Source organism: Girardinichthys multiradiatus, chromosome 17, assembly GCF_021462225.1.
Source record: "Girardinichthys multiradiatus isolate DD_20200921_A chromosome 17, DD_fGirMul_XY1, whole genome shotgun sequence".
Classification (NCBI taxonomy): Eukaryota; Metazoa; Chordata; class Actinopteri; order Cyprinodontiformes; family Goodeidae; genus Girardinichthys; species Girardinichthys multiradiatus.
In genome coordinates this window covers 5,644,350-5,671,814 of record NC_061809.1, presented here as the reverse complement: position 1 = coordinate 5,671,814, position 27,465 = coordinate 5,644,350, and the positions used below count along the sequence as shown (strand labels likewise).

The window sequence follows — 27,465 nt, the reverse complement described above, 5'->3', positions numbered from 1 at the left end:
GTGTGGTGCACGACTATTTTACGCAGTTCTGGGTCCTCTGATCCAAGTTCTCCCACCTTAATTTTCCCGTTGGGAAGCACATTTTGCCAGAGAAAACTTGGTCCACTAAACCAGTTGGAGGTAACAAGGTCTTTGGCCTTTAATCCACGAGACACATGGTCAGCAGGATTTTCCTCTGATGCAACATACTTCCACTGTGTCAGTTTAGTACTCTCTTTGATACGCTGGATTCTATTTGCTACGAAATCGTGAAAGCGTCTTGCTTCATTGCTGATGTATCCCAAGACAACTTGCAAATCCGTCCAAAAGAATTCTTCAGCATTTTCCAGCTCCAATTCTACTCTGAGCTTGTCGCTTACGCGCACTGCGACGACTGCTGCAGACAGCTCCATTCTTGGTACTGTAGTCACCTTTGTAGGTGCTACCCTGGACTTGGCAAATACAAGTGAGCAATGGATTTGTCCTGATTCACTGATGGCTCTTAAGTAGGTACATATTCCATATCCTCTAACACTTGCATCTGAAAAATTGTGGAGTTCATATTTCTGAACTACTTTGAAGTCCTTAGGAAGGTAACAACGGTCGATCTTAACATCTGCGAGGTTCTTGAGATCTGACAGCCAAGACTCCCACTGTGGCTTGAGTTCACTTGAGAGTGATGCGTCCCAGTCTGCCTTGTCACGACACATCTGTTGTAGTATTTGCTTGCCAAGTAAAATGAAAGGCGCCACGAGGCCAAGCGGGTCGTAAATGGATGCCACGGTTGACAATACCCCTCTTCTGGAAAATGGACACTCCTTCACAACCACTTGAAACTGGAAATGATCTGAGACGACACACCACTTAACGCCTAGAGCTCTTTCAGTTTGTTGCTCGCCGAGTGCAAGGTCTTGGGTTTTTATTGTCTCTGCACAATCTTCTTTGGGAAGAGATTTGAGTACTTGTTGACTGTTGGAAACAAACATATGAAGGTGTAGTTTCCCAGTGTTGCAGAGCTCCTTTGCTTCGTTTACCAGACGAATTGCTTCTTTTTCTGAATGAAAACTGATCAGACCATCGTCCACGTAAAAATTTCTTTCAATAACTTTTATTGTCGCTTCACTAAACCGTCCTTTACCCTGTGCCGCAATATACTTGAGGCCAAAGAGAGATGAGAATCTTCCACTTTTCTTTCATTGAAATCAGCCTCAAGCACTTTGATCACATCTGATGGTGTGACAATTTCCTTGACTTGGGTGCGACAGATGTAGCGCACTTCTTTCGACAACTGATCAGATGGTGGGCTGGGTGTCACTTGCTTGACAATGATCCTGTGGCTACATCCAATAAAGTCTCCATAGTTGACACAGGGATCAACACCTCCGATTATTGTCCAGCCGAGATCTGTCCTTTGGGCAAAGGGCTCATTGTCATTTCCTGAAACAACTTCTCTAGGAACCAATGCTTGTGAACAATTATAACCTATTAGAAGACCAACATCACATTTAATCAGAGGGGCAATCTCTTCAGCGAGGTGCTCCAAGTGAGGCCATGCTCTTGCCGTCTTGGGTGTGGGAATATGGCCTAAATTAGCATGGATGAAGTCTCTTGTATAGGTCATAGGAAGAGGGCTTCTCTTTGATGAATAGAAACCTCTGATTTGTAGCCCTGTGAGCCTTTGACTTGGAACAATTGTATCTTTGGATGACAATGTAGAGAGCTTTAACTGTACATCTCCCTTTTCCGTGTCCAGAACGTCTGCCTTTTCTTGCAGAATAAATGTAGTGTCACTTTGACTATCCAGGAGGGTATATACTAGCAGTTCCTGTTCTGGGTTACTTGTAGTGGATAACCAAACCAGAATCATTGTAGATGTGAGATCACTCTTATCACCTTGAATCACATAGTTTGAAATAGCCTCTCTTGATGTTTCTTTACCTTGATCTTTGGTTTGTGTGGTTTCTCTGGTCTCTTTCACCCCTTTAATTTCCCTTTGTTCTTTATCATCACCCTTGTTTCTTCTGAACTACTTGTCTCGCTCTTCATGTAAGCATGTTGGGTGTTTTCCCTTGCAGGTGTTACAAATATTTATCTTTTCACATCTCTTAGATAGGTGTCCAGAGCAGAGACATCCAAAACACAGTCCTTTTAATTTTACAAACTTCACTGTTTCAGCTATCGCCTTGTCCATGAACTTTTGACATGTCCGAATGTTGTGATTTAATCTTTCACAGAACACACATTTGTTTGTTTCTGTTTCCTCTTCTTTGCTGCTTGCAAATGCCTCTGACACTTTGAGCCTTCAAAGGTTTCACCTTCTCAGAGTCATTTGCTTTGAGTGCTTGTAATGATGTCACTGGGTTACATGCTATCTTGGCCTCTCTTGTGACAAAGTCAACAAATTCACAAAATGTTGGAAATGAACCACACTTCTCTTCAATCTGAATGACTTTCGTATTCCATCTTGCAGTAAGCCAATCAGGAAGCTTGCTAAGCATTCTCTGGTTCTCACTACAGTCGTTTAGAACATCAAGACTCTTAATCTGAAACATTGCTGCTTCACTGCCCCTGAGGAAGTCTGAGAACTCTCTTAGTTCAGTACTGTCCTTTGTTCCAATTTTTGGCCATGATGAAAGCTTATCTCTGAAGGCTTTGACGATTATAAATGAACTTCCATATCTTTCCTCCAGAGTATTCCAAGCTGCGTGGTATGCCATATCTGTTCCTAGCAGGAAGTAACTTTCGATAGCCTTTCTTGCGGGGCCACCGACATACTTCCGGAGGTAGTAGATCTTTTCACTCACTGGGATGTTCTTTCTTTCAATCAGCATTTGAAACGAAATTTTCCAATCCTTGTATTTGATGGGATCACCATTGAAAACAGCAGGTTCTGGAACTGGTAGACGGCTTATATTAATGGACTCTGCTGAAACCTTAGCTAGTACTACTGTTTAATCTTCCTGTATGGCATTGCTGGGTAGGTTGCCCACTTGAGGTGTCTTGTGTCATTATAAATGGTTGTGTGCTTGGATTAAGGCTTGAAGGTGGAAGCTTGGGTTCAGGCTGGCTTACTGGATTTGATGTGATCCTTCTCGATTTGCTCATATCACACAGAAGATCTGATATTTCTTCATCCAAGTTGCATTCTTGCTCATACACCTTTAGTCGTGCTTTAGCAGCGCTCATTTGCTTTACAGTTTCTAAATGTTCAAGCTCTCTTTTCCTTCGCTCTAATACTCTTTGAGTCTCAACGTTCTCTGCTTCTTATTTTGCAAACCTTTCTTTGTTTTCTAATTCAAGCTCTTCAAGCTTCTTTCTTTCACACTCAATTTCTTCCATCTTGTCTTTTGACAGACAACTTACTTGAGTGGCTCGAATGTACATTACTTGACTGTGTGGAATTTTGGGAAGTTGCTGCAGTGAATACAGAGCCAGCTTTACTGCAGTGCACTGATCTCCTTTCTATAGCTTCCTCATCTTCTTTTGCAGCAGTGTTTTCTTGGGCTTGGTTTATAATCTTTTGGGAAACTGCATCACATGTGTCCACTCTACAACGAGTGTCTCTATCAGGTGTTTCATAACTGTGCAGCTCCTCTTATGCTTGCTTTACTTCTCCTGAGGTATGTTGGATTTGAATAATGTGATTGTGTAAACTTGTTTTATCAGGTGTATCGAGTACTCTTTTAGCTTGTTTAGCAGCAGTTTTCCATTTGTCGCAACTGACCTTGAAACCTTGTTCACCTTTTCATCATGTAGCATTTGGCCTTTCTCAGTCTTATACTTTTCCACAAGCATTCTTCTGAAACAGCTTGACTTACGCTTACCTCTAATAGGCTTGTATCTGAGGCCTGTTTGTTGCAGCAGCTCCACATCTTCAGTGTCAGTCTTTCTGCATGGCCATGTCACTGTTAATTTATTTTTTTTTTAAGATATTTTTTTTGGCACTAGTGGCCTTTATTTTAAATTTTTTTGACAATAGGCAGACAGGAAAGAGGGGTAGAGAGAGGGGGAGACATTCGGCAAATGTCGCCAGGTCCGGGATTCGAACCCTGGACAGCCACTTTGAGGACTATAGCCTCTGCATATGGTCGCGTGCTTTCGCCCCTACACCATCACCGCCATGCCCTCAGTTTTTAATAGTACTTTAGGGTTTTATCACTTGAACTTAAATGTCTGTGTTGCTTTTACTTAACTTAAAATACCCCTTTAAGTGTGTTTATAAACTTAAATAATTTCTATATTCATAGATGAACTTAAATGTGGTATTACAAACACCTTAATTCAGAATAATTAATCTTCTTTCGCTTGTTACAAAACAGAAAAAGAAAAAACCAAAAATTATCTTTATGTGAATCTAAATTATATAACTTGCCCTTTAAGTACCTTGGTTTACCCTTAAAACTGTCGAAACACTTAATTTACTTAATTAATTTACTTAATTAGCTTGGTAACACTCACCTTGCATCAAACAAATTAATTTCTGAAACTTAAACTGGTCTTTATACCACAGCAGGTTACCCCTTAAGCACTTTTAGAGTCCCTTTAAAGCTAGCAAGGTCAATTCACCTCTTCACATTTACTTATTTTAAATGTGTTACTTGATGGCAGATTAACCACGCTGCACTCCTGGACCCTGGCTGGCTCTGGTTTGGGTAACCCGTGTATGCAGTCGGTCTTCCCTTTGATGCTAGAGAGCGACGTCACCCCTTAACGAGCTGCTGGTTGTCGGCTTAGCAGCTGCAGCAAGCTCTGCTCTCCTCTCCGCACTTCTCCAGCACAAAGCAGGCTGAGTTCTGACTGTTACTCCTCTCGAGCTCAATCAAGGCTCAACATCGTTCTTGGGTTTCAACAGACATTTATTGCGGACAACATGTCTTTACATGTCTTAAGGATGCCCCGAAAATGCCGTCAGAACTAAGAAAGGAAACATAACCCTACATTAGCTCACGGAAAATATAGAATCTACATAAATAAAAGATACAAATAAAACAATAAAATTGTACCTCATTGGCCGCATCAAATCCAGAGGAATAAAAATGATTAATACAGCTTTTTCCCACACACCAAAAATACACTTTTGTCAATTGGGTAAACTTCTTGTGACCAGTCTCTTGCAGGTATGTCAGGTAGAATATTCTGTGTGGCTTACTTTTGTACACCAGCCAAACTTCCCCCAGTGGGCAACAATGTGTCATGTGGAACACAAAATAAGTTCCCCCCTTACATTTTAATGTGTTTTTAACCACATAAATGAACTCTTAACTGCATGAATTTGCTGAAAGTTATTATTAAATGTTTTATATCAAATACTAATATGTATTTATGGCCATTTTTAACTGAAACTTAAGGATAATGAATTAAATATGAGAGCTGCCCATAACGGCAGCTACAATCTGACTGAAGTATATCAGTTTAACTTCCACCCATTGGGGAAACCTAGCGGGAATTTGAAAAAATGTGCCCGGAGTCAGCTCTTCTCTCGGAGTTTAGCTATCTTGATAAACAGATCAGATATTTTAGGTTTACCCAACTACATTCTTGTCTAAAAAACATTGTTAAAGTTCAGTTGTTTCACAGAATGCGCAATATAATTTTATTCACAACTTTTCTCTCTCCTCTGGCCTTTGCTACTTCCATTTGAACAATCTACTTCGACCCGCAATGAATCATGGGATAGGGTGGGACACGGAGGATACACCAGACCGATCCTTCAAATTTGGGTAAAAGGACGCATTTGTTGGAACCTTGGAGATTGGACAGCATTCGTCGCCTCATCCAGGACGTTATCAGCCTACAAATGCATCCTTCAAAAGAATTCAGACCTTAATCTGGACCCAGCAATAGTGAATGACATCCGTGAATCAATAAATCTGTGTTTGATTCATCTGTGGCTTCAAGAACCTGGATGTGTGACACAAAAAACTGAATTTTGAAACTGAAATTAAATTTCAGACCTGAAAGTGAAAGTAATCAAACTGAACTTTCAATACAAAGCAAAGCGATTTTCAAAGCAAACAAGTTCAGTTTTAAACCATTATATTCAGTTTCAGTTTAGTGAAATTCATCTTCAAACCAATACATTTAATTTCAAATTACACAAATACAGATTCAGTCTGAGCAATTCAAACTCAGTTTCTGATGGCACAAGTTTCTTCCCATATGTAAAGACCTTAGAAGCCAGTAGCAAAATTTTTAAATAACCATCTAACAAACATGAAGCCAAGTGTTCTGAGCCGTTAGCAGTAAGAGCTAACAAAAGAAGCTTATAGTTGTTACCAAAATCAAACATGTACCTTTAAAATACCACAAATAAAGGGTTGAAATGCATAAGCGTGGATGGCGCGTTATGGCCGATCTTCTGTGTTTGAAAACCACCCTTTAAATAAAGTTTGTCTTAACTTTAGAACCGCAACACACAACACATCCTTAGCTGAGTGCTAGTCTGCTAGCACTTGGTGTAGTTTCTCTACCTCTGTGCCCAAACACCACCTCTTACGTGAACTGTGCTGAAGATAAGCTGTCCTGGGCATTGAGGAAAAAATTCCACGTGTGGGTAAACAAAGGGTTAGCTTGCAGCTAACCTCCGTAGCTGTGGGGTCGGATGGCTCTATGGGGGAAATTTACTGACAAAAATCAAGAGCAGATATTTTCAATTTGAGAGAAGGATTTCATTCTGCTTGTACTTAAACTTAGTAATGCTTGCACTGAAAACTAGTAATGCTTACACTCAAAACATTTGCTTTCTTTCAAATATACTCAGTTCTCTCTCAAATCTTTGTTTCTGCGCTCTGATCTAATGCTTCTTGCATAGATAATTCCTCCTCCTGCTTGCTTCATCCTCCATGCGTGTAAACTTGCTTTCTGCTCGGATCAAAACTGTGCTCTCAAGTTTCCTTCCTATTCGTAAATTATTTTTGCTCTCTCAGATTAAAGTCGTTTCATCTCCTAGCAACCATATCAGCCATTAGAATGACAGTGTGCAACTGGGAGGTCACAGGCTTAGTTGGGGTGCGCTTGTTTCCTACTGCTGACTGTGCCTGTGCTGCTACAATTGATGACTGAGAACATATCGCATTTGGCTCAGCAATTGCAATGGTAGAAAGTATAACATTATACTTATTTTATTGTCGAAGCACTTAAATTATTGAAATTGAAGAATAAGCATTTATTTATAAAATGTATCAAATTCAATTCCATTCAATTCAAAAATACTTTATTAATCCCAGAGGGAAATTAAATGTTGTTATAGCTCATATTATGTAGGTTTCTTCAAAGAGCCGTTGTAGATGCTGATGGCTGTGGGCAGGAAGGATCTCCTGTAGCGCTCCGTCTTACAGCAGATCTGAAGAAGCCTCTGACTGAAGACACTCTGTTGCTGTAGGACAGTCTCATGAAGAGGATGCTCAGAGTTCTCCATAATGTTCTTCATTTTATGAAGAATCCGTCTTTCCACAATGATCTTCAGAGGTTCCAGAGGAGTCCCCAGAACAGAGCCAGCCTTTTTTATCAGCTTGTTGAGCTTTTTTAAGTCCCTGGTTCTGATGCTGCTTCCCCAGGAGATGATGGTAGAAGAGATCACACTTTCCACAACAGACTTATAGAAGATATGCAGCATCTTGCTGCAAACACCAAAGGACCTAAGCTTCCTCAAGAAGTACAGTCTGCTCTGTCCCTTCTTGTAGATGGCTTCACAGTTGCATCTCCACTCTAGTCTGTTGTCCAGGTTAAGTATCAGAAGATGCTGATATGGTTGAAGACAAACATGTAGAAGCAGAAGGGTCTAGGGCTGAGGTGGAAGATAAAAAATGTGAGGTGTTACTGGACAGCTGTGGGTCCTGTGGGTCAAAGGAAGGTGGAATGTCTGTTTGGCTGTGAGCAGGAGAGGAGGATGCGAAGCTTGTTTCTGAACTGAACCTATTGAAGAATGTGTTCAATTCATTGGCTCTGTCCAGACCTCCATCGGTCTGATCATCCTTCTGCTTGAAGCCTGTGATCTTCTTCATCCCTGTCCACACATCTCTGATATTGTTTTGCTGGAGCTTGCTCTCCAGCTTCTTCTTGTACACCTCCTTGCTGTCTCTTATTTTGACTTTAAGTTGCTTCTGTATACTCCTCAATAATTCTCTGTCTCCCTCTCTGAAGGCTCTTTTTCTCTTGTTAAGCAGGTCCTTCAGGTCACTGGTGATCCAAGGTTTGTTATTGGGGAAGCATCTCACGGTTCTGGTGGGGATGATGTTATCCACACAGAAGTTTATATAGTCCAAAGAGAGATGAGAATCTTCCACTTTTCTTTCATTGAAATCAGCCTCAAGCACTTTGATCACATCTGATGGTGTGACAATTTCCTTGACAGCCTCAAGCACTTTGATCACATCTGATGGTGTGACAATTTCCTCGGTGTTCACCTGGATATGATTCAGATAGTAGTTTTTGCACCTTACTGATGTAAACATGATGATAAACAGCTGCAGAACCAAACCCTGGCTTTTACCAGAGCATGCCTCATCTTTTCTTTTTAAATTTTCTTTTCCACACATATCTGCCCTTCATCCTCCCATTGTTAGATGGAGCATGGTCGTGCTGTACCTGTAATTTCATGGTAGTCTCATATACTGACGATATTGTACAGTACAGTGCGAACAGTACTGATTTTGCGATATTCTCTAAGGTGAATGACCTATAAGCCTAATCATTAATCGGTACATCATCATAACACAGCAAAACATTTTCTTGGGGTTGCAAATGTTGTAAATAAAAGCAGGATTAGTTAATATGTTGCTGGTTGATGTCATTTATTAAAAATCCTGCAAAAGATTTTATAAAAATCAGTTTCTGTTTAGAAAAGTCTTAAAGAAAACTTGTTTTTAGCCTGTTTTTTTATTGTTCTTATTGTTTTGCATCTATTGAGCAGTAACAGTTTTCAAATTTTTTGTACAGTAGAGTTCCTCTTTCTATGCTCCAAATGGTATTGTCCATTACAGAAATAATCCCTTCTTGGTCCCCAACCTTCTGTCTGTGGCAAAAGAAGATGTAGAAGGAGAAAGAATATTGATGCCAGTTATACAGGTCCTTCTCAAAATATTAGCATATTGTGATAAAGTTCATTATTTTCCATAATGTCATGATGAAAATTTAACATTCATATATTTTAGATTCATTGCACACTAACTGAAATATTTCAGGTCTTTTATTGTCTTGATACGGATGATTTTGGTATACAGCTCATGAAAACCCAAAATTCCTATCTCACAAAATTAGCATATTTCATCCGACCAATAAAAGAAAAGTGTTTTTAATACAAAAAACGTCAACCTTCAAATAATCATGTACAATTATGCACTCAATACTTGGTCGGGAATCCTTTGGCAGAAATGACTGCTTCAATGCGGCGTGGCATGGAGGCAATCAGCCTGTGGCACTGCTGAGGTCTTATGGAGGCCCAGGATGCTTCAATAGCGGCCTTTAGCACATCCAGAGTGTTGGGTCTTGTGTCTCTCAACGTTCTCTTCACAATAGCCCACAGATTCTCTATGGGGTTCAGGTCAGGAGAGTTGGCAGGCCAATTGAGCACAGTGATACCATGGTCAGTAAACCATTTACCAGTGGTTTTGGCACTGTGAGCAGGTGCCAGGTCGTGCTGAAAAATGAAATCTTCATCTCCATAAAGATTTTCAGCAGATGGAAGCATGCAGTGCTCCAAAATCTCCTGATAGCTAGCTGCATTGACCCTGCCCTTGATAAAACACAATGGACCAACACCAGCAGCTGACACGTCACCCCAGACCATCACTGACTGTGGGTACTTGACACTGGACTTCTGGCATTTTGGCATTTCCTTCTCCCCAGTCTTCCTCCAGACTCTGGCACCTTGATTTCCGAATGACATGCAGAATTTGCTTTCATCCGAAAAAAGTACTTTGGACCACTGAGCAACAGTCCAGTGCTGCTTCTCTGTAGCCCAGGTCAGGCGCTTCTGCCGCTGTTTCTGGTTCAAAAGTGGCTTGACCTGGGGAATGCGGCACCTGTAGCCCATTTCCTGCACACGCCTGTGCACGGTGGCTCTGGATGTTTCTACTCCAGACTCAGTCCACTGTTTCCGCAGGTCCCCCAAGGTCTGGAATCGGCCCTTCTCCACAATCTTCCTCAGGGTCCGGTCACCTCTTCCTGTTGTGCAGCGTTTTCTGCCACACTTTTTCCTTCCCACAGACTTCCCACTGAGGTGCCTTGATACAGCACTCTGGGAACAGCCAATTCGTTCAGAAATTTCTTTCTGTGTCTTACCCTCTTGCTTGAGGGTGTCAATAGTGGCCTTCTGGACAGCAGTCAGGTCGGCAGTCTTACCCATGATTGGGGTTTTGAGTAATGAACCAGGCTGGGAGTTTTAAAGGCCTCAGGAATCTTTTGCAGGTGTTTAGAGTTAACTCGTTGATTCAGATGATTAAGTTCATAGCTCGTTTAGAGACACTTTTAATGATATGCTAATTTTGTGAGATATGAATTTTGGGTTTTCATGAGTTGTATGCCAAAATCATCCGTATTAAGACAATAAAAGACCTGAAATATTTCAGTTAGTGTGCAATGAATCTAAAATATATGAATGTTAAATTTTAATCATGACATTATGGAAAATAATGAACTTTATCACAATATGCTAATATTTTGAGAAGGACCTGTACAGCAGCTGATTTTATTTCTAACTGAAATTGTGTGTTTGATCAAAACTTAACACTTCAATCCTCAAAGTCAAATTTGTTTTATCATTACAAAAATGACATAAGCCAACAAACTGAAAACTTGAGAATGAGAAATTGGGAAATGAGAATATTTACAATATAAAAAATAAAATAAAAGCAAACATAGAAATAATAGGAAAAACTAAAACAGGAGGGTTACATGTCGGATATTTAAAAAGAAATATTTAAAGGCATTAAAACTTTTTAGACCCTTTAAATTTACCTATCTGCTCTGCAAAATGAGATTTTAAATTTGTGAAGCCTTTCAGGGTGTAGGTTTCAGTTCAGCCTTGAATGAAGGTGGTGGCTTTTGTATTAGACCACTTACATTCATGAATATAACATTTTTCACATAGAATCAAACAGTTTAAAATAAAAGAATGGATTTTGGTGAAGACCTTTACATCCTTATATTGTAACTTAATTTTAATGCCACAATAAAGCTGTGGCATTACAATTCAGTCCAAAAATGTTACATATAAATATAATTGTTAAAAAGATGTGAAACTGTTTCCATAATTGGTGTAAACAACCAGGACAAATTGGCTGAATGCCATCTTATCCTCAGTCCAGTTCACATTAGATCAGAAAGTGTGTTTTGTTCATATCTGAAACTGTTTACAGGTCGGAATGTTCTTGGGAAGGATGCTTAAATATATCAATAGAAGAGTTACGCATATTTAGATATCCATGAAACTATGCAGATAGATGAGTACTCAATATACATGACTGTGTATTGGTAGATAACACAGAACATAACACTGAGATATATGTATTAATTCCAAACATTACATGGATTTTAAACGTACTTTTCTATCAGTGGGTTTACATAAAAAATGCTGTGAAAATGTTTTGGCTTTTTTGTGAAAAATAAATGTTTCAGATAACTAAACAATAATATCAGACAAAGGAAATCTGAGTAAGTACAAAATGAGGGTCTACTTTCTCAAGAGAAAAAGCTATCCAAAGCAACCTGCCCCTGTGTGAATGAGTACATACATTCCTTGTTAAATCATGAATAATGAATGTTTTGTGATTCTAGCTCTTTCTTGTGTTTTTATGTTTGTTTAAATTCTCATTTTACAGTTTATCTGCAGCTTTTAGTTTGTCTAGATCCGTTTGTGTCCTCCTATACCTCCCTGTGTTCATACTTGTTTTAATTAAAACAGTTTTGTGTACTCCAGGCCAAACAAAGTTAGAACTGGATGTGAAAGGAAATGTCAGCATTGATTTAAATGACTCTAACATCTCCTTATATTGAGTAGAAAACACTTTGAGTGTTTAAGGAAAACTGCTTGGTTGTCTGGAGTGCTTTAAAAGGATTGTAAATGCCAAGACTCACATAAATATGGCATTATGAGACCGTTTAAAACTTAAAGGACAAGAAAAGCTGACAGTCAACTCTAAAATGGACTGTGAACCCGTTAAGAGAATCAAAAACTTTAGTTATATGTTTTTTTTTTTTTTAGTAGAAGACAAAATGCTGCCTTTCCATCCTAGTTTATGTGTTTGAGAGAAGACAGGTCATGACCCGGATTTGCAGTATATTAAAGATTTCATTTGAAATTCCATTCCAGTTTCAAAGACGTTTTTAGCCAAAAACCAGTAATTAACCAATATGGACATTTTTGAACAAACAGTGAAAAGACTTTAACCCAGTGATTTGATATTTTGACCACTCTAATCCTGCATTAGTGTCAGTATACTGTATAAAAATAAATAAAAACAAACCAGCACTCCATTATACAATCAAGTGGACACAGAGAGTTCTAAGAAAATTTATGAAAGCTGTTTTTCTTAGTCTCAGCTATTAGTGACATCTATTTCCATGACCAGGGCTAAAGTAGTGTGCAAATCATTCTGAGAAGAGATTCCAAAGACACTTTCATAAGTCTGACACATCTGGGTTACAGTTCAAGACATTCAGACAGGTGCTTGGAAATAAATTGTGGACCTCCTCAGCTTTTCTGCAGTTTTCCATCAAATCTATAGTTATGTGATGTGATGACCTTGTGACCTTGTTTATTAAACCAATATTCATGTTTCTGGTTATGTGACATTTTGTTTGTGCATCACTTGTGCACAAATGTTAATTGTGTATAAGTTAATTAATGTTCTCGGCACAGGGTCTGCCTTATATCTTCTGGTGGACATAAATAGAAAACACATGACAAGCCTCATGTTTGGGACACTGCAGAGCTTTTTGTGATGCCAATAGTTTACTTGAGATTGTCATGGCCTTTGAGATTACCAGTGTTGTGTACACTGTAAAAAGGGTAAATTCATTTGCTGTCCTGACTGATCTTAAGCTTGTCAGAGTTGAGACCATGCAAATCTGATAGTTGACTTTACTTATAGTTTTAAGGCAGCTTTTGAACTTTAATCTCTAAGTTAAGAGACATATAATTTCTTACCTACAGCCCACTCACATACACTCGCTCAACACAAACACACTTATTTCTACACATAGGCTCACCCACCCATACACACACCCACTGGCCACACCATGTTGGTGTTCTGTCGGACTGAATAGAACCTGACTGACAACTAAAATAGGCTAAAAGATGTCAAAAAGCAACACATTATGCCCTGAAGATCAGGTGAAAAAAAAGTAACTGATACCTATCATTCTAGAAAACGTTACAAATAAATTTCTAAACGAATGACTGCACTTCAGCCGACCTGTCTGTGAAACTCCTGACATTTGCAGATGACACTGCTGTTATTCATCTGATCCAGGACAGTGACGAGTCTACATACAGACAGGAGGTGGATCGGCTGGTCCACTGATGTGGTCAGAACCACCTGGAGCTTAACAGGCTCAAGACTGTGGAGATGACAGTGGCCTTCTAAAGAACTCCCTCCACATTTCCTCACCATCCTCAACAACATTGTGTCAACCTCTGATTCCTAGGACCCACTCGTTCTCGATACCTGAGATTATCCTCACACGTGTCAGTATACTGTATAAAAATAAATAAAAACAAATCAGCACTCCATTATATAATCAAGTGGACACAGAGAGTTCTAAGAAAATTTATGAAAGCTGTTTTTCTTAGTCTCAGCTATTAGTGACATCTATTTCCGTGACCAGGGCTAAAGTAGTGTGCAAATCATTCTGAGAAGAGATTCCAAAGACACTTTCATAAGTCTGACACATCTGGGTTACAGTTCAAGACATTCAGACAGGTGCTTGGAAAGAAATTGTGGACCTCCTCAGCTTTTCTGCAGTTTTCCATCAAATCTATAGTTATGTGATGCGATGTCCTTGTGACCTTGTTTATTAAACCAATATTCATGTTTCTGGTTATGTGACATTTTGTTTGTGCATCGCTTGTGCACAAATGTTAATTGTGTATAAGTTAATTAATGTTCTCGGCACAGGGTCTGCCTTATATCTTCTGGTGGACATAAATAGAAAACACATGACAAGCCTCATGTTTGGGACACTGCAGAGCTTTCTGTGATGCCAATAGTTTACTTGAGACTGTCATGGCCATTGAGATTACCAGTGTTGTGTACACTGTAAAAAGGGTAAATTAGGGTAAATTCATTTGCTGTCCTGACTGATCTTAAGCTTGTCAGAGTTGAGACCATGCACATCTGATAGTTGACTTTACTTATAGTTTCAATGCAGCTTTTGAACTTTAAGAGACATATAATTTCTAACCTATAGCCCACTCACATACACCCGCTCAACACAAACACACTTATTTCTACACACAGACTCACCCACCCATACACACACCCACTGGCCACACCATGTTGGTGTTCTGTCAACTTCTGATTCCTAGGACCCACTCGTTCTCGATACCTGAGATTATCCTCACACATAGACAGTATTCAGAAGATGGCTCAACAGAGACTATACTTCCTGTGGCAACTCAAAAAGTACAACCTATCACAGGAGCGGCTGTTCAACGTCTACACTGCAATTATCCAGTCTGTTTGGTGCACATTGTGCTTTTATGCACATAATCAGTCCTAGTTTACTCTGGAGAGTATAATTGGTCTATAGGTACTGTCAAAATGTATTTCTGAGGACACAGTTCTGTCATGCCACTCATTCTCTGATGCAGTTAGCTTTTTCTTGCGACAACATAGTGTTTCATCTTAAAAATCCCATTAAACTAAAGCTATACATATGATGGAAGGAAGGGGAGGCAAAATATTGATATACATTCATTGCTATCCTAGTCCCTCAGCTGATCTGGGACTTTCATGAGGCCGTCCTGAGGGATGCCTTGGGGGGGCAGGGGCCTGTCACACCTGCTGCTGAGCCATGACCCTGACCTTAACCTCATCACCCTGATTTGAAGCAGCTGCCATATAAGAAGGGATCTTCCTCCAGCACGGAGTTAGATTGTCGCGTAACCCTACGTGGTAACACCTTCAGGTCTGTTTTCTCCCTCATCCAGTTACTCTGCCAGTATATCCACCCCAGTCCAGACCTAAACCCAACTCCCCTCCTGTCTGATTTGGAATCCCTGGGTTTGACCATCTGCCGGTCTGACCCTGACAACTTGGACCTTCCTGGCTGTTATCTTGGACCACCGGGTCCTGACCATTGCAAGAGAGAATGTTCAATCAATTCTGTGTGTCCCGTGCTTACTGCTTGATCTCAGTGTCCATCCGTGCTTGTAGTGTGTTATGGAAATCTATTACCAATAGAGTGAGATACCGCTTCAATAAATCGATTTCTCCCAAGACTAGTCTTCAGAGAGTTTATTTCAAAGGCTCACAGCGTTTGAAAGGCACAAAGCACAGTTCAGTGAATGTGCACTGAAGGCAGTCTTTAGTGTTCCTTTATAAATTACAAAGCTAGATAAGAAACAACTCAGCAAAAACAACTCCCTAGTTAGAGACAATACAGGTCCTTCTCAAAATATTAGCATATTGTGATAAAGTTAATTATTTTCCATAATGTAATGATGAAAATTTAACATTCATATATTTTAGATTCATTGCACACTAAATGAAATATTTCAGGTCTTTTTTTTGTCATAATACGGATGATTTTGGCATACAGCTCATGAAAACCCAAAATTCCTATCTCACAAAATTAGCATATTATTAAAAGGGTCTCTAAACGAGCTATGAACCTAATCATCTGAATCAACAAGTTAACTCTAAACACCTGCAAAAGATTCCTGAGGCCTTTAAAACTCCCAGCCTGGTTCATCACTCAAAACCCCAATCATGGGTAAGACTGCCGACCTGACTGCTGTCCAGAAGGCCATTATTGACACCCTCAAGCAAGAGGGTAAGACACAGAAAGAAATTTCTGAACGAATAGGCTGTTCCCAGAGTGCTGTACCAAGGCACCTCAGTGGGAAGTCTGTGGGAAGGAAAAAGTGTGGCAGAAAACGCTGCACAACGAGAAGAGGTGACCGGACCCTGAGGAAGATTGTGGAGTAGGGCCGATTCCAGACCTCGGGGGACCTGCAGAAGCAGTGGACTGAGTCTGGAGTTGAAACATCCAGAGCCACTGTGCACAGGCGTGTGCAGGAAATGGGCTACAGGTGCCGCATTCCCCAGGTCAAGCCACTTTTGAATCAGAAACAGCGGCAGAAGCGCCTGACCTGGGCTACAGAGAAGCAGCACTGGACTGTTGCTCAGTGGTCCAAAGTACTTTTTCAGATGAAAGCAAATTCTGCATGTCATTCGGAAATCAAGGTGCCAGAGTCTGGAGGAAGACGGGGGAGAAGGAAATGCGAAAATGCCAGAAGTCCAGTGTCAAGTACCCACAGTCAGTGATGGTCTGGGGTGCCGTGTCAGTTGCTGGTGTTGGTCCACTGTGTTTTATCAAGGGCAGGGTCAATGCAGCTAGCTATCAAGAGATTTTGGAGCACTTCATGCTTCCATCTGCTGAAAAGCTTTATGGAGATGAAGATTTCATTTTTCAGCACAACCTGGCACCTGCTCACAGTGCCAAAACCACTGGTAAATGGTTTACTGACCATGGTATCACTGTGCTCAATTGGCCTGCCAACTCTCCTGACCTGAACCCCATAGAGAATCTGTGGGATATTGTGAAGAGAACGTTGAGAGACTCAAGACCCAGCACTCTGGATGAGCTAAAGGCCGCTATCGAAGCATCCTGGGCCTCCATAAGACCTCAGCAGTGCCACAGGCTGATTGCCTCCATGCCACGCCGCATTGAAGCAGTTATTTCTGCAAAAGGATTCCCGACCAAGTATTGAGTGCATAACTGTACATGATTATTTGAAGGTTGACGTTTTTTGTATTAAAAACACTTTTCTTTTATTGGTCGGATGAAATATGCTAATTTTGTGAGATAGGAATTTTGGGTTTTCATGAGCTGTATGCCAAAATCATCCGTATTAAGACAATAAAAGACCTGAAATATTTCAGTTAGTGTGCAATGAATCTAAAATATATGAATGTTAAATTTTCATCATGACATTATGGAAAATAATGAACTTTATCACAATATGCTAATATTTTGAGAAGGACCTGTAGAGTGTTCTTTTAACAAGGCCATCTCTTCCTATCTGAAACTGCTCTGGCAATTTTTACTCCCTTCCTCTACTAATCTCAAAACAGATTCAGCAAGGTTATGAGAGCATTTTAATTTACTCTTTTGCATGCAACTGTTATAACTGTTGATTAAAACATAATCACTTCTCCATACCTAAAGCATAAGACGATTTTTCCACTACAAGCCTGACGCATAAATGATTTTTTGAGAGATCATTCACTGATTTAATATGTCTTGGTCTGTTTTGACCTTTATTACCAACATTGTTCCTGCACTGGCTTCCAAATGGCTGTTCACACACAGGACCTTTGTTCATTCTTCTGCTCAGGTTCAACTTTAGCTCTGCCATTTTAAGTAACATCTATAGATGAACAGTCATTTTGAGTCATTTTATGGCAATCTGTTAATATCAGTTCTGAGCAATTACAGAAGTATCTGTGTGAATAGGAGATAATTTATTTAGAAGCTGATAGCAGGTCCCTATCTTTATCCTGTTATCTTATGAACTGCTGGACTTATGCAGTTGTTCCCACATTAAATTTACTGGGATCAGATTTCCTTATCATATCTACTTTGGACATGAGGTCACAGGAAACTCATTTAACCTTTGGAATAAGTCTGCCTCCATGTATAGTTGTCACATTATTTACATAAGGAGTTTATATTGCTGTGTTGCAAAAAATAAAGAGGAATGTTCAAAGTTTTTGAATGCTTTGTTTAGTTCATACTCTAGTCAGAATTTTAGCTTTCAATACCTAGGATCTTGCTCTTTTGGTTCTGGCCCATGTCCTACTCCTATTGCCAAGCAGAACCTCTGAAAAGACACCAAGATCCCTAATCTAATATACAAATGCAATATAGTCACTGTAAAAAGAGAGTACAGCTCCTTTAAATTCCACGGTTTTACATATTTTTGACATATCTAGGTTTTTTGCAGCGTACCAAATTTTTCATAAATGTTTGCATTTTGGCTTCGTACTCGTACTCGTCGTCTTCCGCTTAATACGGGACCGGGTCGCAGGGGCAGCAGACTCAACAGAGACGCCCAGACGTCCCTCTCCCCAGACACCTCCTCCAGCTCCTCCGGGGGGAGCCCAAGGCGTTCCCAGGCCAGCCGAGAGACATAGTCCCTCCAGCGTGTCCTGGGCCATCACCTGGGCCTCCTCCCGGTGGGACGTGCCTGGAACACCTCTCGAGGAAGGCGTCCAGGAGGCATCCGGTATAGATGCCCGAGCCACCTCAACTGGCTCCTCTCAATGTGGAGGAGTAGCGGCTCTACTCCGAGCCCCTCCCGGATGGCCGAGCTCCTCACCCTATCTCTAAGGGAGTGCCCGGCCACCCTACGGAGGAAGCTCATTTCCGCCGCTTGTATCCGGGATCTCGTTCTTTCGGTCATGACCCAAAGTTCATGGCCATAGGTGAGGGTAGGAACGTAGACCGACCGGTAAATCGAGAGCTTCGCTTTTCGGCTCAGCTCTCTCTTCACCACAACGGACCGGCACAGCGCCCCCATTACTGTGGCAGCTGCACCGATCGGTCTGTCGATCTCCCGCTCCATTCTTCCCTCACTCGTGAACAAGACCCCGTGATACTTAAACTCCTCCACTTGAGGCAGGAACTCCCCTCCAACCTGAAGAGGACAAGCCATTTTGGCTTCATCTTTGTTTAATAAATAATGACATGGTGAAAAGTGGCATTTTTACTTTTGCAGTTAGATTTGAATGATTTTAGAACATGCCAAAAAGTCAGATCCTTTTTACCAAAAGTCCTATCTGAATTTCCTTATTGTCCTGGCTCCTCTTTCTCTTCATGCAGGAACCAGTCTGTTGCAGGAAGTTGTGTTTCTAGTGAGTCAGGGGGCAGATCCTGACGAGATTGGGCTCATGAACATCGATGAACAGCTGCCTGTCATAGAATATCCTCAACCAGGGCTGGATGTTATACAGGTACAACTAACTTCTGATCGGCAATCATAAACCTTTATAAGGTTAGAATTGATTGACACATAAACATGCAGTAGGGTGTTCCGAGAACACTCAGCCTGAAAGTTTGAACAAGCACACCTTCCAGGTCCCCCCTTCTTGCTCTCTGCTGGGCTACAGCCCTACCTTCACAGTGCAGGCTGCCATGAACGCATAGGCTAGTTAATAGGGCCACTGATGATGGCGAGAAAAACAGCTATGGCACAATCACTGGTAGGGACGAAACATCAACGATTTTCTTTACACCGACAAAGAGCTGCCTATACTTTGTTATCATTAGCAAAGTGCTATTAGCACAGCTGGAGCACACCAACAATCTCGAATGACGGTACACGCTGTGTGGGGAAGGGGTGTAAGCAGTGAGTATATGAGCATGATTGACACTGCTAATTCCCATTCCTCCTGGCTCTGATTGGTTGTTTCAACTGGGCACACTAGGACCACTGGGAGAAGCTAGAGGAGCTTGATTTTTTCACAGATCATCTGTCTCATATTCTACTGTAAAGACATAGTGACAGTTTTAACAAATATGTAAAAAATTAATTTTTACAAAAGTTACCTACTGCAGCTTTAAATGTTAGCTCAGTCTTTGTTCTGTCCAGTCTTGAGTACCACAACACAGTTAGTTACCCAGTGAAAATGTTTAGTTGAAAATATATCTAAATAATGTCTAAACGGTTCCTAAATGGTTCATTGGCTAAATTTAGTAGACGTCTGTTTTAAAAGTGATAATTTATTTTGTCTACTCTTATTAAAAGTCTAAATGTAGACCTCTTAGAGCTGAGATTGAGTAGTGTAATAAAGTTTGTCTTGAACTGTCAGCCCTTCGGTTTTCAGTCCTGTGCTCGATATAAATGATCTTGATATCAAGTCTAGGATCATCTTTTTTCATGTGTCTTGGCATTTAAGCCATACCATATAGAGCAGCTGGTTGCCTACATGATTTACTGCAGATGACATTTGTCGATGTCTTGTATGCTGGTTAGTGCTGAGTCAGGGTGAAGTTTGAGACACAATGATGGATTGGCATAGAGACACAAAGAACCTTTAAATACGTTCTTCCCAATAGATTACATACTAGTCAGATCCACTACTTTTCAAATTCAGCTGTGTTATATTTTATTTTCTGTCTTCTGCCAGCAAGTTTTTGATCACAATTAGGTTCCGAATGCAAAGAGGACCCACAAAGTTGTGTCATAAAGACAGCAGCCTCTTGGCCTCAGAGTAGCTATTCAGCTAGACAGAATTTCCACTTTAGTTAGATTCTATGTTACCTTATTTATAGTGATTCTTCTTTTAATTAATCATTACTAATACGATATTTATTGATTCTATTAGTGACTGGAAATAATAGAATGACTGAATTCTAATTAGAGTGTTAATATTGTGATTGATTCTGAGAATAAATATATATGTTTCACAATATATTCCCTGAAAAAGAAAATTTACTCCAGCTGAAAAGCTTTTTGATGCTTACAGGAAATACATTTGATTTAAATGAAGCTGATAAGATTTTAATACATAAACATAGGGAAGTGGTTCCTCATTTGCTACAGTCAAAGATCCACTGTTTTATGAGACATTATCCCTAACCCAGTTGTGTCCTAACGTTTTGCACAAGGGCCAAAACTATGAAGCTGAAAGTACTCGTCTGTCACAAAATCAGTGGGATTTTTTACCCGTGCTCAAAAATAACAATAAACCCAACATGCAATAGTTTTAAGAAAAATGATCAACTTTTTATAGAAAACAAATCGGTAAATCATTGTAGATCTAAAACATAAAAAGGGTATTGGACAGTTGCTGTATTAAAGAAAAAAAAGTTTTCTTTGACCACATAGTTTAGTCTATTTTTAGCAACATGAACAGGGTTTAGGTCAATTCTATTTACTGTGAAACTGTGAAAATTTACTGTGAAAATCTTGGGTTGTGGATGAGGGCAACAAAATCATTCTAAAGGCATCTAATGGTCCTCACTGACCAACTTTGGAAACCCGTCTTAACCAAAAGTAAAACTTTGCAAGCCTAGATTGCTGTTGTGTTTGTCTCTGTTCTTTACAGGAGCTTACATCACCTCGCTTGATTAAAAGCCATCTTCCCTACCAATTTCTCCCTACAGCTATGCACAATGGAGAGGCCAAGGTCAGTGCATGTGAAGTGATGTGTGGCAGGGATTTTAAATGATTTTATTTAAAATATTTGGAAAATTTGCTATCATCAGAGCATGTCTTGAGCTTATGGATTGTACAATTATATATATGCCTCAGGATTTGGTAACTAGCTAAAATTCTGCATTTCTCCACCAGGTTATCTACATGGCCAGGAATCCCAAAGACCTGGTAGTGTCCTACTATCAGTTTCACCGTTCTCTCAGGACCATGAGCTACCGTGGAACTTTTCAGGAATTCTGTCGACGCTTCATGAATGATAAATGTAAGAACATTTAATTAATAAAAGATGTAATTTTTTACAACTTTCTGTATGTTTGCTTCATTTATTTTTGTATAGGTTACCTGTGTTTAGGCCTGTTTTCCTTATTTTTTCCTGCAGTGGCATATGGTTCTTGGTTTGAACATGTTCAGGAATTTTGGGAACATCGTATGGACTCCAATGTCCTCTTCTTGAAATATGAAGACATGTTCAAGGTAATATTATGTCTGTCTCACAATAAATCCTTCTTTGTTTGCTCATTTTCTGAGTGTTTAAAGGCCTTCAAATCCTTCCTTTTCACACTTAAATCATTTAGTTGTGATCTATATAAAGTGGAACTACAAAGCTTTGATCTGAATTTCTTAATATTGTAGCTCCACAGGCCCTTCCTTTACCTGTTATGAGTTGTTTGTGAGAGCAACTCGATTTGGTGCCATCTCTTTAAGTGCTGCTGAGGCATTTCTCCCTCTGCCGCCCACTAGGTCCGCCCATTAGGTCAAAGAGAACTCTACTTTAACCCGTTTGGCCATTTATGTAGTTTGATAACAGAGATATAATTATCTAATACTATTCAAAACACGCAGTACGGTTCTGTCCTCCAGGAGCTAAAACCAGCACACGACACTAACATAAGCAGAAGGCACGATGCTGCTGCTATCAAAACAATGGTCAATACGTCATATCAACACACAAAAAATTCATATCTAAAATAAAGTTTGTTGTCATTTTAGCATTATTTGCAGCTTACTGCTTTGCCGTGTCCCTTGTTTCCATAGATAGAAGAAACTGACCACTGAATCAGATGAAGTCTTTTAGCAAATCTTTCTTGATACTGGAGGAGGTTGCTGAAGGCACTCCTCTTTAAAGTGGGAAAAATAGAAATTTTCCCAATGATGTGTGAACATTTCTATGAAAAATAAAATTTAACCAGGTACTTTGAAAATGTTCTGATGCTGGTGGACGGTGTAATGATTGTGTGGGCTAATACACCCAAAACCAAACATTTAGACTTATCTACTTCATCAGCATATTTGAGCTTAGACTACAAAATCACAGTGAGGAATAAAAATGGCGGGGATAAACGAAATTGGTAAAACAGAAGGCCATGACCTTGTTTGGCAGTTCCACGGCAAATATTGTGACATACCAGATGAAAGAGAAAACTGGACGGATTGAACCACTATGACCCCAACAGAATATAGAGATATCTATTTAGCACCTGGAGAGACTAAATTAAACTTTTCCTTACTCCTGAAGGCTTCTAAGTACACAACAATGTGTATTTAAGGGCCAAAAAAGTATATTTTGCATGATATGTCCTCTGTAAAACATTTGAAGATTCTTGAGAAAACTGCTATCCAAAAGGTATTTCTACGTTTCTGAGGTATTGCTCTCATCATTCTGTTGTATTGCTCTAGTGCAAATTATTTTCAAAGTGCGGTAATAAAAAAACTGTACTATATTTATTGAAGCAGTCGTGTTTGGTATATTTAGCATGGTTTGGTTAGTGACGCAACCAAATGCAGAGACTAACTGTGGTGAAACAGAGTTAATTAATAAATAAATGAGTAGAACCTACAAGAGAGAAAAATCAGGAGAGCAGGTGTTAGGAATAACCCTTCTTATTATTACTTAAGGATGAGTTTTCACATGCACTCCATAATGATAAAGTATAAATTCTAATGTTTTCACTTTTGTTAGGATATAGATAAGAATGCTCACTGACCCACATTAAAGGACAAATGACCTACGGTTTGACATAAAGTTTAGCACATTGGGTTTGATAGTGGAACAGTCTGCAACCGGGTTGATTAGGATGCTGCAGCAACACTTAAATTAAGGATTGGACACCTGCTATTACACACTCTATCAGATATACACCACAATGGTGACACGTAGTCTACTAATAAACACTGAGGGAGTGTACATCCCTTGCATGGGAGTACCAGGTATAAAACTACATGTGATCTTCTTTCGAGGCTGCTTTGTCACTTTGTTCTCCGAGACGATTCAGGATGAGCGCTGATCTCTATAACCATTTCTCTGCCTCATGTAGAAAAAAAGTGTTAAAAGTTTAGTTCTGCTTGAGAGTCGTTCCTTTAAGAGAAAGTTTTATAGAAAGCGGGGTTGCTTCTGTTGGAAAAAAAGCAAAATATTAGAAATGTTCTGCCCAGACGATGCATTGAGAACAAGCTGCAGAATCTTCCAAACCAGGGCTGCAAGGATAGAATGATGTAACTTTGTTCGTGCAGTCCTGGGAGATGTCACATTGGGCGTTATTGATTCCAGCAGAGGGTAAGTTTATCTTCAACTCTATAATTAAATTCAGACATAACTGCCAAACGTTACAACATACTCCAGTACTATGAATCTAACAACTTCTCTCACTGGAACTACCTGAAGGTAGGGTGTATTTCCCTCTGCAGACTGCTTCATGTAGACCAGTGAGGTCGAAACAAATAAGAACTGAGCCATTTTCTGATGGCACATGAGCCACACTTGAGCATCAGTCTGTTCGCTCCTACACTTCTGAGATAACTTCTCTACTTCCAATTTTGTCAAGTTCCATCTTCACTTGAACACGTCTTGGTGTTGCCAGGGGGAAAGGAATACAGGTCCTTCCCAAAATATTAGCATATTGTGATAAAGTTAATTATTTTCCATAATGTCATGATGAAAATTTAACATTCATATATTTTAGATTCATTGCACACTAACTGAAATATTTCAGGTCTTTTATTGTCTTAATACGAATGATCTTGGCATACAACTCATGAAAACCCAAAATTCCTATCTCACAAAATTAGCATATCATTAAAAGGGTCTCTAAACGAGCTATGAACCTAATCATCTGAATCAACGAGTTAACTCTAAACACCTGCAAAAGATTCCTGAGGCCTTTAAAACTCCCAGCCTGGTTCATCACTCAAAACCCCAATCATGGGTAAGACTGCCGACCTGACTGCTGTCCAGAAGGCCACTATTGACACCCTCAAGCAAGAGGGTAAGACACAGAAAGAAATTTCTGAACGAATTGGCTGTTCCCAGAGTGCTGTATCAAGGCACCTCAGTGGGAAGTCTGTGGGAAGGAAAAAGTGTGGCAGAAAACGCTGCACAACGAGAAGAGGTGACCGGACCCTGAGGAAGATTGTGGAGCAGGGCCGATTCCAGACCTTGGGGGACCTGCGGAAGCAGTGGACTGAGTCTGGAGTAGAAACATCCAGAGCCACCGTGCACAGGCGTGTGCAGGAAATGGGCTACAGGTGCCGCATTCCCCAGGTCAAGCCACTTTTGAACCAGAAACAGCGGCAGAAGCGCCTGACCTTGGCTACAGAGAAGCAGCACTGGACTGTTGCTCAGTGGTCCAAAGTACTTTTTTCGGATGAAAGCAAATTCTGCATGTCATTCGGAAATCAAGTTGCCAGAGTCTGGAGGAAGACTGGGGAGAAGGAAATGCCAAAATGCCAGAAGTCAAGTGTCAAGTACCCACAGTCAGTGATGGTCTGGGTGTCGTGTCAGCTGCTGGTATTGTCCACTGTGTTTTATCAAGGGCAGGATCAATGCAGCTAGCTATAAGGAGATTTTGGAGCACTTCATGCTTCCATCTGCTAAAAAGCTTTATGGAGATGAAGATTTCATTTTTCAGCACGACCTGGCACCTGCTCACAGTGCCAAAACCACAGGTAAATGGTTTACTGACCATGGTATCACTGTGCTCAATTGGCCTGCCAACTCTCCTGACCTGAACCCCATAGAGAATCCGTGGGATATTGTGAAAAGAACATTGAGACACTCAACACCCAATACTCTCGATGAGCTAAAGGGCGCTATCGAAGCATCCTGGGCCTCCATAAGACCTCAGCAGTGCCACAGGCTGATTGCCTCCATGCCACGCCGCATTGAAGCAGTCATTTCTGCAAAAGGATTCCCGACCAAGTATTGAGTGCATAACTGTACATGATTATTTGAAGGTTGACGTTTTTTGTATTAAAAACACTTTTCTTTTATTGGTCGGATGAAATATGCTAATTTTGTGAGATAGGAATTTTGGGTTTTCATGAACTGTATGCCAAAATCATCCGTATTAAGACAATAAAAGACCTGAAATATTTCAGTTAGTGTGCAATGAATCTAAAATATATGAATGCTAAATTTTCATCATGACATTATGGAAAATAATGAACTTTATCACAATATGCTAATATTTTGAGAAGGACCTGTATGTCTGCTGCAATATTCCTAAACCTTGGTGTGAATGCTGCTTCAACGTTTTTTGCTGTGGGAGCAATTTATTGGTGGCCAGTGCATCTGGCCATGAGCTTGAATTGTTGGTCTGTGCTCATTCAGTGTGACAAAGATATTGTCACGATTGTTTTACGATGAAACATTTTGGTTAAGACGGGCAATAATCCCCAAGTTTGAACCAGGCTCAAGACATGAAACACAGCGTTATTTATGACCTTGACTGCATTGAGGAGAGTGTTTTAGTAATATTTCTATTTGCTGTTGGTGATGTAAAATGCCTCTGATATCCTCCCAATTACTTTTTATGTGTCTTTGTGGTGTCCTTATGAATAATGAGAACATGGGCACTGTCTCCTCTCTGGAAAGTCAATGTTTTTCAACCCTGGTCCTTGAAGCACACTGCCCTGCATGTTTTAGAAGTTTCCAGGGGTTGGACAATGAAACTGAAACACCTGGTTTTAGACCACAATAATTTATTAGTATGGTGTAGGGCCTCCTTTTGCGGCCAATACAGCGTCAATTCGTCCTGGGAATGACATACACAAGTCCTGCACAGTGGTCAGAGGGATTTTAAGCCATTCTTCTTGCAGGATAGTGGCCAGGTCACTACGTGATACTCGCTCATCCAAAACACCCCAAAGTGGCTCAATAATATTTAGATCTGGTGACTGTGCAGGCCATGGGAAATGTTCAACTTCACTTTCATGTTCATCAAACCAATCTTTCACCAGTCTTGCTGTGTGTATTGGTGCATTGTCATCCTGATACACGGCACCGTCTTCAGGATACAATGTTTGAACCATTGGATGCACATGGTCCTCAAGAATGGTTCGGTAGTCCTTGGCAGTGACGCGCCCATCTAGCACAAGTATTGGGCCGAGGGAATGCCATGATATGGCTGCCCAAACCATCACTGATCCACCCCCATGCTTCACTCTGGGCATGCAACAGTCTGGGTGGTACGCTTCTTTGGGGCTTCTCCACACCGTAACTCTCCCGGATGTGGGCAAAACAGTAAAGGTGGACTCATCAGAGAACAATACATGTTTCATATTGTCCACAGCCCAAGATTTGCGCTCCTTGCACCATTGAAACCAACGTTTGGCATTGGCACGAGTGACCAAAGGTTTGGCTATAGGTTCCCGGCCATGTATATTGACCCTGTGGAGCTCCCGACGGACAGTTCTGGTGGAAACAGGAGCGTTGAGGTGCACATTTAATTCTGCCGTGATTTGGGCAGCCGTGGTTTTATGTTTTTTGGATACAGTCCGGGTTAGCACCTGAACATCCCTTTCAGACAGCTTCGTCTTGCGTCCACAGTTAATCCTGTTGGATGTGGTTCGTCCTTCTTGGTGGTATGCTGACATTACCCTGGATACCGTGGCTCTTGATACATCACAAAGACTTGCTGTCTTGGTCACAGATGCGCCAGCAAGACATGCACCAACAATTTGTCCTCTTTTGAGCTCTGGTATGTCACCCATAATGTTGTGTGCATTTTAATATTTTGAGCAAAACTGTGCTCTTACCCTGCTAATTGAACCTTCACACTCTGCTCTTACTGGTGCAATGTGCAATCAATGAAGACTGGCTA

The 27,465-nt window shown here is 40.5% G+C and overlaps 1 protein-coding gene across 2 annotated transcripts in view; it reads left to right on the top strand.

Moving 5' to 3' along the window:
* sult4a1 (sulfotransferase family 4A, member 1) overlaps positions 1-27,465 on the top strand; it is a 45,804-nt gene that overhangs the window by 6,718 nt on the left and 11,621 nt on the right. For both annotated transcript variants that reach the window (XR_007041974.1, XM_047389205.1), the window contains exons 2-5: positions 19,030-19,160; positions 21,258-21,338; positions 21,503-21,629; positions 21,747-21,841. Coding sequence is in view for 1 of the 2 variants with exons in the window: in XM_047389205.1 (XP_047245161.1) it covers positions 19,030-19,160; positions 21,258-21,338; positions 21,503-21,629; positions 21,747-21,841 (434 nt within the window). In the remaining variant the exon portion in view is untranslated. The remainder of the gene's footprint in view (positions 1-19,029; positions 19,161-21,257; positions 21,339-21,502; positions 21,630-21,746; positions 21,842-27,465) is intronic.